This window comes from Hippocampus comes, unplaced genomic scaffold (genome assembly GCF_001891065.2).
Source record: "Hippocampus comes isolate QL1 unplaced genomic scaffold, H_comes_QL1_v1.1 scaffold335, whole genome shotgun sequence".
Classification (NCBI taxonomy): domain Eukaryota; kingdom Metazoa; phylum Chordata; class Actinopteri; order Syngnathiformes; family Syngnathidae; genus Hippocampus; species Hippocampus comes.
The window spans coordinates 1,226,600-1,246,557 of record NW_017805823.1 but is presented as its reverse complement, the minus strand read 5'-3'; the positions used below and the strand labels follow the sequence as shown (position 1 = coordinate 1,246,557).

At 41.9% G+C, this 19,958-nt stretch overlaps 1 protein-coding gene and 1 non-coding gene across 2 annotated transcripts in view; one reads left to right on the top strand and one right to left on the bottom strand.

Annotated features, from left to right (window-relative positions):
* The first annotated feature begins 5,515 nt into the window (after positions 1–5,515).
* Positions 5,516–19,958, top strand: part of creb5b (cAMP responsive element binding protein 5b) — a 57,961-nt gene continuing 43,518 nt past the window's right edge. Inside the window, exons 1-5 of the mRNA XM_019886315.1 lie at positions 5,516–5,690; positions 12,845–12,915; positions 13,629–13,722; positions 15,918–16,039; positions 18,938–19,089. Of these exons, the coding sequence (XP_019741874.1) occupies positions 12,862–12,915; positions 13,629–13,722; positions 15,918–16,039; positions 18,938–19,089 (422 nt within the window). The 5' untranslated portion in view covers positions 5,516–5,690; positions 12,845–12,861. The remainder of the gene's footprint in view (positions 5,691–12,844; positions 12,916–13,628; positions 13,723–15,917; positions 16,040–18,937; positions 19,090–19,958) is intronic.
* On the bottom strand, positions 10,457–10,529 carry trnak-uuu (transfer RNA lysine (anticodon UUU)). Its single transcript has one exon. It is a non-coding gene; the product is annotated as a tRNA-Lys (tRNA).

The following is a 19,958-nucleotide window of genomic DNA, read 5'->3' as shown; positions in this document are numbered from 1 at the left end:
CACACACACACACACACACACACACACACACACACACACACACACACACACACACACACACACACACACACACACACACACACACACATTCCCAAAACACCTGGGATCCAGCTGACCCGCGTCCCTGATGAGGACAAGCACAATAGAATATGGGTGTATGGGTACATACAGTGATGGCTTTTTGCGCTTTTGTTATCCTTTATTTATCGAGGCTACTAATGAGAAATACAGCTAATCATTGTGTTTTAGCTTTGATCGTTAACATGGATGATATAATGGATTTATGTGTCTTTGTTAGCAATCAAAATTTACCGAGTTGTTTATTTAAACAGGCGGGAGCCACATTATACTTCATAGTCGTTGCCATCGAGAAATAATTTGCTCTGTTATATTTTGTCATGCGTTTCAATTATGGGTAGTGATCAGGGAATCACTCAATGTAATATATTGTCACAAGACCGAAGATAACAATAGTGTGCCTAACTGCCATTTTGTCACAATCAAATTATTGCAGCTAGTGATAAATCACAGAGAGTATATCACAATATTTGTTTGGACACAAAGAAGGAAAATACTGGCTTATCGAATGATGTAAATGTCATGAATCGAATTTCTAATTTATTACAGTCACATTCAAGCAACATCATCATATAAACATGTTAATCACAAGAAATAAATATAAATATTTCACCAAGAGGGCTATTAGGGAGCTTGTAAATATAGACCACAAAAGTACTTTATATACTTGTTCTATTACAACCTATTTCCCATAATGTTGCAACTTCAGACTCATAATATGACAGCTAGTTTTGCCATAATGTTACGAATAACCTCACAACTTTTTTTCCTCCTCGCTACTTCACTTGTTTTTTCCTTTTCGGTGTGGTCCCACACTCCTTCATTTGACAGAACACAAACAGCAGCCTCGATTCAGATGTCAACAGAGTCCTCAGCCTTGGATCGATGGTAAGCACACAGACATTATTCTACGCCCTAAATCCACAGAAGCATCAGACAGGCAACCCTATTCTCCAGCCACCTAATGTAAATGTTACGGGCTGGACTGTTTGGGAGCTGGAATGTCACCGGGGTTATCTATGGGAGCTTCCCAGCCCATACATTTTGTTGAATTAGGGTCAGCGTTCATGTGTGTATAGACTCAACTGTTAATCTGCCATGTTACAAGCTTTTTTTCCCCACTTAGGGAAGCAAAAAATGATACAAAAGTCTTTGTTTCGAGCAACAATCAAGGGATACGTTGACACAGGCCGCACTACTGTGTTTCACCAATATACATAATTTCATCTCATATTAGTCTTAGTGGAGGGGAATACTCGCGCTGCACTTACAGTGGAAACTTCTCAACTGAACACAATCCAATCCATAACAATGGCTGATTTCCAGTATGCTCTAATTTTGACACCATTTCCCCCTTGCGAAATCGTAATGTTGTTGTTAGGACTTTTAGCACCACAGCAACTCAGTCGGATGATTTGTTTGGCACAGTTTATAAGCCTGATGGGAATCGTTTGGCTGGGAATCCAACCCACACAGTCCACATGAAAGGCAGCGGCATGCGCCTATCTTAACCGTACAGGCAATGTTTTAAAGAATAACATTCCGAACAGGTATTACTTTATAAAGAGAAGTTAACAATTCTAAAATAAGACTAAAACAAAGTAAAATTACTCACCTTTGAAAATGCTTGACAGACGTGTCATGGAGATTTGTGGTTGTTTTGTGGGTATAGCGCAGCATTGTTGGTTGTGTACATTTGGTACCTGGGCCTTCAGTGGGCACTTTGCCGACTTAATCACCACTATCACGTCACAACCATACAAACCATCAATACTGTACTGTAAAAAAATGGCAATATCCGAAGGCGTGGCATTACAGCAAGTGAGGCATTTCGTGTATTGAGGTGGAATACAATTTTCATTGAATCAAGAAACAAAAGAAAGTATGAATGTAAATAAATCAAGGAAAATAAAGGGCATGTCAAGTTGGGTAATACGCTTGCCTTCATACCGTTTGTGTCTTGCTGTGGCATGATACAGAGAATGGCATTTTGCATCGTAGCAGGCATGCAACGCTGACATTTTTCCATGCGCTGCGCCGATCGAAGCAGAGCAAAAAATATCCAATTATCTAGAAAGAGCTACTTTAGATTTTTCATGCCTATATAGACCCCCGCACCTTTCGCCATCCATGCAACACTTTCAATACCTTCCAAGGTGAACTCCCTCATAAGTGTTGCACAAAGGCATAATCATAAAAGGTTTAGTATAATATAGATCAAATCGGCTTTAGTGTGGGTCACTGACCCAAACTGCATCTGTGCTTTCCAGCCTTAATAGTCTGCTTCTCTGAGAACATAATGTTTGGACTGGTTGGGTAATATATTGGCAATAAAGAGACAAAAGGATGTCATAAACGTTGATTAAGGCTCTGGTTAAAAGACACAGGCGAAGGAGCTCTGAGTTATGAGTGCTTTTCAGACTGCGTTATTGTTTCAGTGACAGTGCTCTTAGCGGAGTGGTCGCAGGCAAGTGGTAAACATCTCTCAACGTGTGAGGAGTCATTAATCCCAGGAGCCGGGCTGTGGCTTCACTAGCAGTGTCTGTAGCCCCCAGAAATCACAGCCAGTTGGCACCAGCAGGTCAAACGGAGCGACCAAATAAATGGCTTGTTCTCAGAAGTCCTTTAAATCTCTTCTTATGCCCTGAAAAAGGCGCACATTAATGCGATGGGACAACTGTGGTTGATGTGAAGGGAAAGCAGGGATGGAAAAGATCAAATATCTGCGAGAGTATTTGTCATCATGTTTTGTCACAAATTTATGCGACTACTCGAGTGGGGCAATCATCGTCTCCAAAATAAGCGTCGCGTGAGTTGGTGTAAGAATGGATGAGGAATTAAATGGGTAGTGTGGAATTGATTGTTGATGATTGGAAAGTGAAGCACCGTTGATTTAGTTACAACTAGTTTTCGATCGAATGATGACACCGTGAAGTTCAGCTGTATCCATCTTGACGCGGACGACTCCTCCCCAAGACAATACTTGAACTGCTACTAATGATTGTTCTTCACAATTAATCTGTCGATTATTTGGTCGATTAATCGAGAAGTCAGATTTATTTTTTTAATTTTTTAATCTGATCCGTTTATTCTGAAACAGGACATTATTTCAAACTGACAGTTCTGAAAATGCTTAAGCATATATTGATTATGCTTCAATTACAGGTTTGGTCAACAAGAAGAAAAATAATAGGGGCAAATGTTGATCATTGTTTTCCAACGAAAAAGCCGATGTTTGCAAATGTCTTATTTTAATTACACACCCGCACAATCAGCAAAGGCCTGCTTTGTGGATATCTCGATTGCAATATAGTTACCAGACAAGCTAACAGTTAGTCGTTTGTCTATTTCTTCTCCCACAACGCCTCCTCCTTTTATTTTTTGGTTTATATGTGTGCGGTGTGCTTGAGTACACCGCACAACACGAGAGCAGTGAGCACACGCGGCTATTTTCCCTTCATTTAGAACAAATCTGTTAAGATGTCAAAATTGGTTTGTGTGTATCTCGTCTTCATTTTTCACCTCGGGGAAAACTTAATTAACCCCATATTTTTTCCATCAACACATGGAACCTACACATGAACAATGTCAGCCACAAGGTGGAGGAATCCAGAAAAGGAAAGAAACTCCGTGATTTGGGGATCGGTGCCTAATCAAGAGCATCTCGACAATGATTGAAAGTGGCCTGGCATTTTGCCAGCAGCCATACCAATTTCCATATTTTGGATCAGAGCTGAAGTCTTGTGAGATCTGCTGAAGTCTTGCCAGACATAGGTTCAGCTTGCTGAATAAGTATTGCACAAAAGCCACATGAAGCCAATGAAAAAGCAAAACACACCCAGAATGAATCCTTTAAAGCGCGCTGCGATCTTGCAAGATTTGATCAGGTCTCTGCTTATGTCATACACAATAGCGGTTCAGACTTTACACCGTTCAGGTCTACCGCTTTTTGCTTTATGTACCCTTGAAACTTGGCTTGGACAGATTGGGAGCAAACGTGGAGCTTTTTGGCAGTGGTACAAACAGTTGGAGCCCAATAATTAGCCCAATTGGGTGCATTAGCGTAGATTGTAACTTAAATGCACTCCTATCATAGGCCGTAAAAACTTTTGGATGGGTCGTTGTTTAATCCATAAAGACTTTTCGGAACACTTGAGGACAGCAGGGGGTTGCAGGTCTGAGGCTGCTGCAGACCAAAATATGGAAGTGGAGCAACAGCGCATGCAATGAGACTTCCGCTATGCCACGGCTCCTGCAGGCAGCAGTGTTCTGGTTAATAAAGCACTCGCATTAAAACAGGAGTTGAGAACACTTTAAGAGCCCTTCCACTGTTACAATTAATTGATTCATTAATACTTTATTTTCCTTAAATGATCCCAATTCATCTATCCATTTTCTGTAGCATTGTAGTCCTCAATAGAGTCACAGGTGAGCCGGGGTCTATCTCAGATGACTGAACTTGTGGTGACGTGCACCCTGGACAGGTCGCCAGTCAATTGGAGGCAGATGAAAACCTACCGACAATTTACTACCTGTGTGGAGTTTGCATGTTCTCCTCCGTGCCTGCGTGGCTTTTGTCCGGGTACTCTGGTTTCCTCCCACATTCCAAAAACATGCATGGCAGATGAATGGAACATTCTAAAGTGTCCCTGCGTGTGATTGTGAGCGCGAATGGCTGGTGGGATCTATGTGTGCCCTGCGATTGGTTCAGGTTGCACCGCCTGCCGCCTGAGACAGCTGGGATAGGCTCCAGCACGCCTGTGACCCTCGTGAGGATAAACGATTTAGAAAATGAATGCGGGCGGCCCAGTGGTTAGCGCATCGACCTCACAGTGCAGACGTACCTGGTTCAATTCCAACTCCGGCCTCCCTGAGTGGCGTTTGCATGTTCTCCTCGGGCCTGCGTGGGTTTTCTCTGGGTACTCCGGTTTCCTGCCACATTCCAAAAACATGCATGGCAGGCTGATTGAACGCTCTAAATTGTCCCTAGGTGTGAGTGTGAGTGTGGATGGTTGTTTGTCTCTGTGTGCCCTGCGATTGGCTGGCAACCGGTTCAGGGTGTCCCCCGCCTACTCCAGCACCCTCCGCGACCCTTGTGAGGATAAGCGGATCAGAAAATGGATGGATGGATGGAAAATGAATGCTCGTTATCTTCACCCAGTGCTGGGTTAGCTATATCAACCACTTGGATTTACTTTTCACCCAGCAGTTTAAGAGTGTATCTTGAAGGTGCGGTGACAGCACCTGAAATCGCGAAATGTCATTTTTACTCGTTTTATAGAACGTAATGCATGCTTAGTCAAGTTCCAGTGCCACAATTTGCAGTCTACTTAATTGGCCGTCCCGGCCGGAGCTCCATCTTTGCGCCACACCCACTCCGGCCCTGTGCAGTCCACCGCCCGGTCGGTCCATCCTCTTGGTGTGTGCACTTGCAAACTCCGCCCAGCTCGCGCCGCCTCCAAGCGGACCGCAATGATTTAGAACTTCAGGAATCCCACGTGACGTCACCCCGGGGTGACGTTATGCTTCTCTAAATAGATCGTATTGTAATCTTTTCTCAGTCCAACGTGGTTTCTTCTGAGAGGCTGCTTCGCGTTTTCGACACTTGTTTGGTAAGTTGAAAAGCCTCGCAGGGGGACGCCGCATGTGTCCCCTCGTAGCTTCGCCGGACGCCTATTTTACGCCATCCTCGCTACTGTTGAATGCAACAGCGTGCCTTGTCGTTTAAGTGACAAGCTTTGTTTGTTATTTCTTTTCACTGGCGAGTAAGTGTCACGATGCTCTTCCTGTACTGGCCGCAGTGACATGTCACTTGGGTGTTGACCGTTAAGTTTGAAGTCCACAGAATTTATCGCACGCTCGATTGAATATCTAAGTCCAGATAATTGCAGACTATGTTGATCATTACATCGGATAACACCGGTTGTATTCCTTCGGATAGTTTACTCGTCATGCCGGGGCTTTCATTGTCACGCTTGTCCCATCTCGGGATAGGCAGCAGGAGCTGGTGTACGCTGCGCGCTCTGCAGGCAGCCCACCACATCAAGCATATCTCCTCGATTGTTCGTGTTTTATTCTCACAACGACTTCAAGCAAAGCGGTCGTGCTCGTCGTTGCCTTACATTCGCTCACATCATTACGTCATTTTGCAACAAAGTCGACATTTGATATTGTCTCGTCTGACTTTGCGCGAGCTTGTGCTGACGGGGTTTAAAAACACACAAACACAACTACACGCTCCAATCATTTGATTACTCCCCACTGTCATTATGTTTATGTGACACGCTATCAATAACCACTTGTGTCCAGCGCATGCTGCTGTGAGTGTTGATAAATGATTATGTAGGCTTTCACCATTATCCAGTGTGTCCCCTTGAATTATTTATAGCAATCAAACGCCTCATATAAAAGCTTTAAGCTTGATGATGCTGTTATTTATTCAGCACTCCTTACATTTGGGCTACGGATGACATTGCATATATGCATACTCCTATAAAATCAGGTCGCAGTTAAAGAGAAGCTGTGAGTGACTGTTAGCCTTAATTGCATTTACTTTGTATTAAGGGACATAACAGCAGCACTTTTCATAAGACTATAATGTTTCTTTTATTGTCATGGCTAAACTCTACCTGAAGTGTGTTCTCCGTTTTAAATCCATCACTGCAAACACGCAATTGGTGGTAACAGGGATAACTTGATTTTATTTTATTTTTGTCTTTCATTGTGGAGGGAACTGAACGAGTGACACTTGCAGGATTATAAACTTGATGGTGTTTCATTTTTTTCATTGTGTCAATAACTGTGTTCCATAGGCTAATGTCATACATTATGTTTTATGTCACGTGGAAGTAATAATATTAGATTTTTACTGTCTTGCACGACTTCTGCTTTACTTTTGAGGGACTTTCAAACTCACCCAAAATCACGAGACACAAGACAATGCCAAAATAACACATTGCAGCAACAACAACATTATGTTCTTCAGCACTTTAAGTAGAATTGGCTTTAAACGCGGGTGCACGTGAATGTCTTGTTGAAGGGTAACTTAGGTCGGGGGGATCGAAGCAGAGACCCTTTTCTTCCATCCTTCCAAAGCACTTCATTACGACTGTCTCAAGAATTGAAAATGTTCCTTATGTCGATAACTATGCCTATGTGCTGAATGCGGACCTAATTTTTACCATATTTCGAAGCAGCTTGTTGATTATCCAGCTGCACGTGGAATGTGATCTGCATTTCCCTTCCATTTCTTTCGTGATGGTTGTTACATGTGTTCAAGGTGAAACCCTCCTCTCCTAATTGTGGCCCAAATCTATGAAATCAGTCACGGTTCAGTCGACAGTTTTGCTCCGTCAGTCATAAACAAATATCCTTTAAAGCGGTGCTTGCCAACTTTTCTTTCGCCAAAGCGCATATTTTTGCATTGGAAAAAAAATCCACTGGCACGCAATCAAACAAAAATGTCTCCAAAAGTGCATACGCAGGTTAATTATGTACCTTCAGACATCTTGTGGAAGAGCATTTAATTGGTCTGCCTGTCGCTATACGTTGCTGGCGTAGAAAGACGAACATTGAGACATTATTTATGTCATAAGCCTGAACATTATTAGTGTCAGAAAAGGCTGTTGTAATCGCAGTTTGCGTTACTTTACATGCAGAGGAAGACAGCAGCAAAGTGACAACTATTGAGGTGTACGCTTACTTAGTGTTTTTGTTTCATGTTCAGTCGAGGAGCTTGAGGTTGGGCATAGATATTGTGTGTATGTGGCCCATGTTTCCTGCCTCGGGGATTGTCATGATCCCACCTTGAACCTGTGCTGTCAAAGACCCGGGCTGCGGGGAGCTGCAGGTTTGAATTGCTGTGCATGTTTTCGCTTGCTTTAACCCCGTGCGCCTTTGCACCCCAGCCACTCATTCCCTTGATGTGCTGTTGAAAATTCAAATATGCGCTCCGACTGGAGAATTCATTCCCTTACTTCGTCTTGAAATTGAACTCCGTGCCCTTAATTCTTCCCCTGCGCACACATCAGGTTGTAGTTAATGTAAAGCGTAACCAAATTTCCTTTCGCCGAACTCAAACATCTCTATCAAATTAGAGCCAAGTGGCCTTTCTGAGGGAAGGACATTTCGCACTGATTATGAGAAGTGTGAAAGTGATTGGGCCATTTACAGAATTAATGATGTCCACCTTTTTTTTTTTTTTAACCTCATATGGTTTGAATTTCTTGACAAATGCGCTGAAGGGCGTATTTGAAATGCAGAAAGACGTATTTTTCTTCTAGGTGGTTATATATTTTTCTTGTTGATTATTTCGTCAGCAACCGGAGCGACATGTAACCTGTTGAAGAAGGATGCAGAAACAGAACAAGTGACAAATCCAAAGGCGCGTGAAACTTGCCATTTTTCATCCAGTCTGGCTTCATATTTTGTTTGTTGTGTCAAAGGGGACCGGCTGAATTTTCAGGGGCCCACAGCGACCTGGTGACAGCAAGCCAGAGCAGGGCCTCGTTGGTCCCTGACAGAGAGACCCTGTCCAGACCTTGTTCTGCTGGCTTGCTCATGAAGCACAGCTTGTTGGGAAAACAGCACTGCTTAGCATAACACAATATTTGAGTGTTTTGACTGTGCTTGAGGAAATAAGTCTGTCGCCATGAAAAAGACACATTTAAGTAGTTTACATCTCCTGCCCAGTTGAACTTGCCCAAAGGTAAAATAATCATAAACGTGTTGCGCGGAATAAATGACAAAATATGAAATGCATCAAGGAGGAATTAATCAGGGTAAGTCATCTGTCTTTTATAGCACCCCATGTGTTTCAATGGCTTCTTGTATGAAGAGATGTAGCAAAATTGCCACATCAGACCCGTCACAGAAGCCGTTTTACACGGCATCCCCCGATCAGATAATCACATGCACCTTGGCTGTTGCGAAAGCACTATAGAAATAAAAAAATATATTGTATTACTATTATTAGATTAAACATAACCGCCTGCATCTGGTGTAGGGATGCAGGCTGCATCAGTACTTCAGAAGTACAGCGATGCTTTGATGTGCGTCTTGTTAGAAGTGGAATAAGAATGGCTTTGTGCAGTTCAACAGATCGCAAAGAACTTTCCAAATAAGTGGTAAAAACACGCTTTGGTTTAAGTTGATTTTTTTTTTTTTTTTTTTGGGTCACTTTTGTCACACCAGGAAAAGCCAGAAATTAAACAACGGAAGTCTGCTAGCTTAATGCGAAATGGCATAGAGGTGCTGCTGACAAGGAGCATAGACATGACGGGAATTGTCGACTTTCAAAATGCACAAATGAAGCAACCCTGAGTGTATTTATCTTCTGAAATTGTATTTTGTTTTACTAATAGGGAAAATTGTATTTAATAGCCCATACTGCCTAATATTATTTTGGAGGAATACCAATACAAAGAATTTGACGTTTCAGAAGTAGCCATCTATGATTCCGCTGCTTTTACATGATACATGTGTTGGATTAAAGTCGGAACTTTAGTGTCATGACAAAAAAAAACAAAAAACAAAACAAAACAAAAAACAATACATGTTGACAATAAGGCAGGAAAAGTCAGCATGACACTCTAGTCCTGGTGTGCAAAGGCATTATGAATGATGGTAAAGAATAATTTATGTGGCAGGGTAACGCAACCTTTCTTAAACTTCGCGCTCGATCCAAAACAGGGTCACAGATTCTCAGGGTAAAATATTTAAAATGGTTCATGATCAATAATTACTTCGTCAATGACTTTTTCAGTCACATTTCTTGTGTCCTAGACATGTTGAAAAGGGAACACTGTACATATCTTTGAAAATTTTTTTTTAATAAGTTTCCATCATGGGAAGGAACCATGTTTCCGATTTGGTTTTTGAGCTACAGAATCTCGTCAAACCTTGATGTTGTACATCATTACAAAACAATCAGTGTTGTAATTCATAAATAGGCTATATTCAAGAATTGGACATTTTTTCCAGCATGCTGAAAGTATTCCAAAACGGCCTGATTTCAGTAGCCAGAGCGACCAACTCAGTGATTGCAAGAAAATATTTGCATTTCGAAAAATACTTGCCGCTTCATGTAGCGATCGACACACACTGAGTGGCAACGTGACCAATGATGCGGTACTGATAATTCTGATTGACACGTAAATGGACCTACAATTGAAAAGCCAACAGTGACAGTCCACGCAGGACCGAAAAAGAAACGCGAGTTGCTGCTGACTCTCGGTTTGTAAAATCAGCGAAAGGCTAATTATGATATGGAAAAGATTTCATCTCGTGTGTACTGTGCCCTGCTCACAATTTGGCTTTGAAGCGCAATACCCAACGATGGATGACAAATTCCTGAGCCACTCCTGCCTAGAAAAGGCTACGCCTGAACAAGGACTTGAACCCTGGACCCTCAGATTAAAAGTCTGATGCTCTACCGACTGAGCTATCCAGGCTCTTCTGAGCTGTACAAGAATCTATTCTCTTTACTGCACTTCATCTTCCAAACGCCCTTGACTTACACGAAGCGCTCATCTCGTCAACGAGGTTGAGTGTTTGACGGGTTAATCAAATGTTGGACTGAGACAGGTACTCAACACCCTGCTTGGAGTTTTGCAATACGGAGTCAAGGTTGTATTTTCCTAAATGCACTCGGGGCTCGGAGCCTTTAAACCGTCACATATTCGGCCTTGGATCGATCTTGAGAAGTCGTTAAAATGTTTTGATGTGGGTTTTTTTCCCCCTCTGATGCTCAACCATGAATGCTTTTTTAGATGAATTCCGAATGTCTACTTTGTGTCGGGGCCATGTCGACATTCCAATTACTGTAAGTGAAAAGAGATTCACAGAATTTGTAGAACTATAAATCTCTGTGAGGTTTTCAAGTTAAAAGTTTTGAAATTGCACACATGACACATGCTTCTTTTCCAAAATCCCTCCCTTTGTTTGTCGACCAATATATTACGGTACTTTTTCAATCGTAGTACAATATAAAATGAATACTGAAGCGTGGCGTGGTACTTGGAATGGCCATGACGTCAGTATCGCACATTTTACATTTGGCAGAACCTGGCAAAAAAAATAAATTAAAAAAAAAATCACATTTTTACTGTCTTAATTTTTTTTATCATCTTAAATTCCCAACAGCCGAAGGATGTGGAAGCCTCAGAGTGAGTAATGTTCCCTTGAGCGAGGCATTAAACTTTACCAATTCCTCCCCAGGTGCTTCACAGTGTGTCTCTGAATTGTGTGAATGTGCTGTTCAAGAACTACACTGCTTCAATATAGCTGAAGCTTCAAGGTTGACGACACACCATCCCGGAAAGCTGCTCAACCTCCAGTTTGTTTTGATTTCAAAACAACTTTCCCCGCAGGAAATAATGCCAACAGAAATAATTAGTTCCAGATGCCACTGTATAATATAATCCATTAACTGTACATCCAATGCTTTCAGTCAAATTTTAATGTCTGTCATAAAAGTGTAAAAAGAAGTTAACCGCTGTAATTATTAAAGATTCTGCAAAGGGAAAATATCTTCTAGATTTGAATAATTGGAATGATTAAAAAAAAAAAAAAAAAAAGGCCAAGTATATAATGTGAGGCTTTTAAATTATGGGAAATCAAGCTCTTCTTTCCACTATCAAATGCTATGAGCATGTTTGCTGAATATGTTGAAACCAATCCCCGCTCAGTTGTCAGCTGTCAATCAAACACCCTCTCCACAACATTTGAAATCGGATGCTGTTTTCTCTAGCATCTTTGTTCTGCCTACACATAACCATAAGATATATCTGCTTAAGGCCTCCAGTATCTGATATATACCCCACGGGGCACAGTGGGTATTTTCCATACCGTGACAACGGGGCACTCTAAAGTGGCCACGCCAGCACGAAAACCCTGTCCACACACTGGCTGTCACGTCTGACTTTTGTTTCCATCCGTTGACTCTTTCGCATTCTCTCACCGACGTGTACACTCACAGCTGACAATGAGGCGATCTCAAGCGACCAGGCCAGCCCGAAGCTCTGGCTCATTCGCTGGATGCCATGGCGGACTTTTTCCTTGTTTGTTTTTCACCACATTGCTCTTCTGCCAAAAAAATAAACAATAAAACACTCTGAAAGCACTCATGTTTAAAAATGTTAACCTTAAATCCCACATCAATACAATTCTCCAATTATGATAACAAGTGACGTCGCTGAAAGGCAACTTGCCAGTTGTTGACTAACGTGAGCAGCTAAATTTTATGCTTTCTCATGCTGTGCTGCTCTGCCACATCTCGGCTTTTTTGTTCTTACCGTCATAAGACCTCTAATGACTTCTTAGTGATGAAACTTGAGGTTATAATCCCCAAAACCTAAAATGAGATTCAAGTGTAACATTTGAGTGTCTTAACCAATTTGTCTCGTTTTTCCCTAATTGCAAAATTACAGAAACAATTGAGGTGAAAACAATTTTCCTCCAAACTTTTGGCCAGCAGATGTGGTCTGCCTCCAAATTCTGTACAAGCTTTGTTTGTCAGGTGTCCCAAGAGGAGATTTTGTTAAATCCATCGTTTTCAGAAACCACAGCCCATTACATTAATATAATTTAAAGTGAAACGTGAGCAGACGTCGTTTATGACTGAAATTACCTTGCAGCTGCTACAGGTGCAATATAATTTTCCGCTACACAATGACTGTATTTTTCCCTGTAGGATGCTGCAGTGAAAACCTGTGTCACTTACTTCCTCTTTTTATTTTCCTCTTTTATCCTTTTTTTTTTTTTTTAGTTTTATGAGAAGTTGTGATGAACTCAGACCCGGAAAGGCCGTATGTTTGCAACGCTCCTGGCTGTTCTCAGGTAAGTGTGTCGCGACAAAACAACACCGCACAGCATGTACAAATGTGTGTTCATTGGTGTAATGTGAAGAGGAGGACACAAAGGTCGAATGAGGTGGGGGTTACCGCCTCGCATACCATGGAGGAACACAAGAACGGCTGTCAAAAGACCTCTGGCACTTTTGTTTTTCGCTGTACAGTGGTACCTCTACTTACGAAATCAATTGGTTTGGGAAGAAATTTTTTAACTAGAAAATTTTGGAAGTAGAGACGCATTTTCCATGTAAATGCCCTAATCCGTTCCAAGCCTCCCCAAAATTCAGACATAAATGTTTTCTAAAGCATAAAAATGCATCAAAATATGTAACAAATACATGTTACAATTTGATTATTGACAATAAATGAGAGTTGACAACTTGACACACTGCGGTAGGGGTCCCTCTTAGCCAATGGGATGCCAGGAAGATGCTTGGTAATAGCCAATGGCAGAGCAGCTTTAATTATGTTGCATTCTGGAAACTCGGAGCTGCGAGTAGCATTCCATACTGTATTTTTACTGTTCGTATCTTGAAATTTCTTTTGTAACAAGAGGCAATATTTTCCTGTTCAGGCGTTTCGTCACTTGAAAATTTCGTATGAAGAGACGTTCATAAGTAAGAGGTACCACTTGTATTCACAAAAAAAAAGTGGAGATGCGTTTGAGTCATCTGTGTTTTTAAACATCTTTCTGTACAGCGCTTCCCCACTGAAGACCATCTGATGATACATCGACACAAACATGAGATGACCCTCAAGTTTCCTTCTATAAAGAATGACAACTTGTTATCAGGTGAGTTACGGCTTGCCGGCCGCCTTTAATCTTCACGCTGTGCCTTGTTTACAGCCAGGTGACACGCACGCGGCTGGCTGAAGACGTGCTGACATGTCTGAGACAATTCTGTTCAGTGAATGTCTTCGCGCTGGGTTGATTTGCATTCGGCCATCATTAAGGTTGATTTTTCTGGTCAGGTTTTGAAGCAAAAGATGACATGCAAATTTATGGGAAGGCACTTGTGAAACTGATTTGTGACAGAAAGTGCTCTGTCTTTGATTTCCCTACTAGCATAAGGATATGCGCAAGACAACAATAATGAAAGGTCCCAAATAATAACGAAAGTGATAAAATAAGAAGACTGTGATAGTAACAAGAATGCAGCCCTCACAGTGGAGAGGTTCTTTTGGCTTTTGCGATGTGGGGATTTGCGTGTTCTTTTTGTGCTTCTGTGGGTTTGCTAGAAGCATGCAAAGATTCATTTCAATAAAAATGAAAAGGCAAGAAGAACTTTCTCCATGTTACACGCTGTTTAGACAACTGTATGTGTGTGTGTGGGGGGGGGCATAATTTTGAACAGTCGTTCTCATGACTAGATTAGTCTACTCCATCTTTTAAAATTGCCTCTCAAAGGCAGAGTTTTGGAAAGCGATGTTGTTAAACTTAAAGTAGATTATTATGACATCATTATTACGACCTATCCAATTTCTCGGGTTTCGCAGGGATCTTAAAAAAAAGGTTTGAAAGGCTTTGAATCCATGAATCTACTTTGTAAAAAAGAAAAGGCTTTCACTGATAGTAGAAGTACTTCACTCAATCTTTCAAAAGTCTTAAAAATGTAGACGCATGAAACGGAGGATTGTGTGATCGCAAATAGCCTCAAATTTCAAAATAAAAATCATTCTTCAAAAAAAAAAAAAAAATTGTTTACCAAATGACACTCGATAATGCGACTCTTAAAAGCAGATGCCTGTCATTGATGTACTTTGGACAACATGAGACACTGGCAACATTGTGAAGTTGATCTTATATTTCATTTCAAATGGAATTAAAGAGCCTTAAAAGTCTCAAATCGAATTTGCCTTAAGATGTTACAACCACAGGGCACATAGAGGGCAAACAACCATGCATGCTCACATTTATTCTAATTACAATGAGGATGACTATTATCATATGGAGGACCAAGAATTGGTTGCACATGAACTTGATTGTCTCATTTTCCTCGCCTTAACTTCATCTGTCAATCTACGATGCAAAAAGTAATTTGGATTACAGTCTGTCCGCCACATGTGTCATCCCTTAGCCCAAAATCTATAGCCTTCCTCCTCGACTGCGAGATCAGATTTAGCTTTCTTTGCTCAGGTTACACCTCCAAGGCTTGCCTTATTTTTCACAAGAAGTGCATGAAATGAAAGCGCTTCTTCCTTTGGGTCTCTCCCAAATCACGAGCATGAACTGTTACGAACTGTGTGGAAAAAGTAATTTATTAATTTATTGCTTGCAAAATCATTTAGTCAGAGGCCGTATCAACAACTCAACGCCATTTTTCTTTCAAGCACTATTAGCCTCCAGGAAAAAAACAAAACAAAACAAAACAAATGTGCTGGGCAAAAAAAAAAAAAAAACTATTTGGGGGGGTTCATAGGTCAGCCAGCATGCTAGTCAGAGTCAAACAAGTCTTGGTCTTCTGAAAGTAGATAAACAGACTCTGAGCTATGCTTTTAGCCTTTGAAACAACCCTGATCCTAAAATCGGTCTCAACTGTCTGAAACCTGATCTTCGTGCCCCCCCCCCCCTCCTGCCCCACAAAGCCAAGTTGAATACCACAGCTTTTGAGTGCCCTCAACAAATGAGACCCCCGCATGGTGGGTGAGCTCTGTACTTTATCAGCTGCGCTGGTGCTGTCGAGAGAAGCGACTCTCCCGCCCCATCAACTTGCAAAGTTGTCATGTTTTCCTAAAAATAAGAGCAACCACATTATAGTTAAGCCACCCTTTTGCTTTTCAAGGAGTTACGCGAATGCTGCAAATGTAAATAACGTCACCCCAGAAGTAAACGGTGTAGCGTTTTATCAAGTTAAACGTTCAACAAAAGGCATTCATACAATAAAAGATCACAGAACTAAAATGAAATTTAAAAAATGCAGTCGCAAGGAATAAACAAATGAAAAAAATAAGTGATAATAACGCTTGCACTTGTTGCTCGATCTGCAGACCAGACGCCAACGCCGACGCGCTTCCTGAAGAACTGCGAGGAGGTGGGACTGTTTAGCGAGCTCGACTGCTCCATTGAGCAGGAGTTTTGCAAGGCCCAGGAAGAAGAGGACTCCAAACAGGTACTGCGGGAATAGAAGCCTTGGGTTAAAACGGGTGAACCTGAAGTCACATGCTCTCCGACAGGGGTCAGGTCAGGTGCTGATGACTTCCTATCTGCTGCAGTCATCAATTCTATCACTTTTCCACCGCAAGCAGTAGAGTTCAGTTCGCTTCACAGCAGTGGGTTAGAAAAGAACAGTGCGTCCAGAAGGTTTTCGCAACGCTTCAGTCTTTCCACATCTTGTGTCACTAGCTTCTTTAAAGTAACGTTTTTTTTTCCAGAATTGTACACACAACACCCGACCATGACAATGCTAAGAACGAAGAAAAAAAAAACATCTACATTCATAGCCTTTGCCATGAATCTCAAAATTGAGCTCAGGTGCTTCCTGTTTCCACTGATCATCACTGAAATGTTTCGACAGCTGAACTGGAGTTCCTGTGTGGCAAATTCATTTGATTGGAGATGATTTGGAAAGGTACACATCTGTCTCTATAAGGTCCTACACTTGACACTGCATGTTCGAGCACAAACCCATCATCAAGTCAAAGCAATTACAATGTCTGTAGACATTCAAATGGGATTGCAAATCCGGAGGAGGGCACAGACAAATCTTCGCTAATTTCTAAACTTCGATTGAGTGACCTCCAGCATCTAAAGGTCTCAATGGGGTCATCGGGCCTCAATCAGTTGATTCTGCTGATTCTCCTGTTGTCTTCTTTCCCATCCATTGTCATTGTCTCAAACACTTGACTGCAATCTGTCTCGTTCAACTCTACCATGACCCCACCGTACCCTATCGAAAAAAATGGCTTGGTCTGGATTAGTTATTTTGTTGCTCTTGACAAAGTTTGACAGCAGAAACACAAAATAATGGGTAACCATCATATTGTGTTTTTTTAAAAAAATTTTACGATATCGTTTTTTTGGGTGTATTTTTACTAACTGCAAGGCCTTGAAATGTGGGAACGGATAGCCACAGTTGCCGATGCACCTTTCAACCGTTTATCACACCCTAGGTGACCAGTAAAACACTCGCCGACGTCACACCCGACCTTTCCAGGCCCGCCACACGCATGTAAACAGACACTGCAATATCTACTGTATTTCGGTTGTCATTATTTGGCTCTATTCAAATATGCTTACGATGCGTTGGTATCGTGTTTTAAGACGTTTAAGCATGTGACAGCGGTAAAACAGACAAACTAACACATTTTCGATCGTCCTTTTGGGTCACGGATGTTCACCTTGCCGCGAGTGGGTCTGGAACAAATTCCCTGTGATAAACGGTGCTTTACTGTTCACTACTTATTGGAATTTGGTGTGTGTATAATCTAAATGTCACCTTTTGCGTGTTGTTTTGTTCACCTTACTGGCCCAGTCTGTGACCCCTCATTGGCCGTGTTGACATTGACAGACGGGCCTAGCAGGTGGAGATTTGTCATCCAGCACAGGTGAGGTGATGAGAGATTGAGTTCTCCACCTGTAACTTCAAATAAAACTTCAGTCTTGTGAGGGAGTCCATCTTTCTCAGCGCTGACAATACCCAAGCAGATATGCAGCAATGTTGAGGGGAGTCCTTTGTACATTTAAAATAAACATATCGTCCTACAGAATGCTTTGTAGATTTAGCAGATGAAGACGATGCATTGCTACTTGTCACATCATCACAAGACAAGACTTCTTATCTAATCTGCCTGTCTGGAAAATTGTGTGGTGCAAGTTGTACCCGAGGATATTGTCCAAGTGTTTTGACTCTGGAGTTTGTCTGCGTCCGGGTGAACCACGTCTAGCCTCACCAGTCTGCGTGTTTTATGACGGGAGTCTGTGCCAAGTCAGCAGGTGGGGGAGCAAGTCCCAGCAAGCGAAAAGAAAAATGCAGATTTCATGTAACCTGTACCTAATTGACAGTCAGATTCTAATGCAATACATATGGATGACACCGTATATTAAAATACAATTCAAATATGATTTGTCGATGGTTTGAATTCAGGAGTTTGTAAATATTTCAATGACTGCATCAAGGGCCGACTGATTCCAAACAACAGGCGCTAAATTGTGTGTTCACTCACTCTTAACAGATTGCATGTGCTGTTGGCAACTGGTGTCAAAGTAGCTAAAACCGCCATATTTAAAAGGGGCTTTTGCACATTAGGTAGCGCTGATGGCATTCACTGTGGAACGGTGTGAGAGCGCTGTGAGCACAAAAATGAAGTTTGAAATGTTGTTAGTGGAAGGCAAACAAACATATTACCGAATCATAGAAAAGAAATGTGTCACTCCGATCGTTTAGGCAAAACCAGTAGCCTTTTTTTGTTTGATTTCACTTTTCCCAAGTTGAAAATTGCCTGAAAAACAGCTGTGGGAGAGGCCGGCACCAGATAATTGTCACAATGCACTGAAATGACGCTGATGCAAAGTCATGCTGAGGGGAAAGGAGGTTTGTCATTAGTGACTGGCAACAAATCACTTCTTACAAATTTAGATCATTCAGAAGCTCCGAAATTGCATCAGTAATGTGTCATGATAATTTTGCTTTCTGGGATTTTAAAAATGGTAACACAAGCGGAAAAGATCCATTTTCCCCATGCCCTCTCATTTTGCCTGTGCGTCCTCGTCATGGCGACGCACAACTGGTCCGTCTGCACCAGCATTTTAGACGCAAAATCAGCCAAATCAATTCGTCTCAAGTTTGAGAAATCTCATTGGGTGTGCTAAATGAATTGCAAATACAGTTTTTGGGGGGCACAATTGGTTTGCACACTTATTTCTATGCCCACGTGCTAAAGGCAGGGCAAAACGAGCCAAGTTCTTCAAGTAGGGATGGACAACTGGCGGCTTGCTTTCCCTGTTTTAGAGCATTGTGATCATTTTCCCTGAATACTAAACTTGTTGTCTTTCCTAATTGCCTTTTCAGAATATCTCTCTGCACGGCCAGGGGGGCCAACACCAGCAGGCCCACTCGAGAATGGGCAACCACGACACCAGCATCGTGATCCAGCAGGCTCTCCCCTCTCCTCAGTCCAGCTCCGTCATCACTCAGGCACCATCCACCAACAGACAGATTGGGTGAGTCGGCCGCTGCAACCCGCAATGTCATCGAACTGACATTGGATTAGGAACCAGAAAATGCAGACAAACGGAATCTGTTTGTATAGAATGACTAGAACCGTCGACTACCAGTTGAAATATATTCCCAATAAGTAGATGTTCACATCAAGCAGTTAACAAGCTCGACATGTCTTCTTTGTGTTGGTGCAATTGTCATTCTCACTGGTCTCTGAGGTCATGTCAGAGAGTTTGGTTACTTTTATTTGAACAGTGTACCAAGGGGGTAGCTGAAGATGTTTTGCTCTTCATTCAGAATTGTCCCGAAGCATAACGTGCCACAGATGAGATCACTGTTGAAGTCCTCAGTAGTGTCCGCCTTAACAGTGGTTTAGCATTTCATGTTCTAAAATTGCTCTTTTCGCTGCAGAGGAATGACAGGCATGTGTTTCTCTGTGTGTTTTGCGCCATCATGCCGCAGGTGTGGAACGACACCCGATATCTGGTGTGTGGAATGAAATATAGTGGAGCCTCAAAGGCTCAAAATGCATTCCAGTTCCTGGATGTTGGTCGACTTCCAATTATCTCATTTCATATTGTCATACAAGCGTATTCAAGTATTCCTTTGAGGCTTGTTGAACTGAAGTCTTGTGAGAAAATCTCTGACTTTGGAGGGGTATTTTACATGACTAGTTTGTTTGAATTTGGAATTACTTTGTATGACCTCACTGACACTCACCCCTTTATGGAACACGAACCGAAACATCCTCGACCCCGGCGTGGGCAAAATATGGCCCATGGCTCACATACAGCCCACTCTGTTGTTTAATCTAGCCCTCCCAAGAATATTTGGGTACCTCTAAAAGATTATTTATATATATATATATATA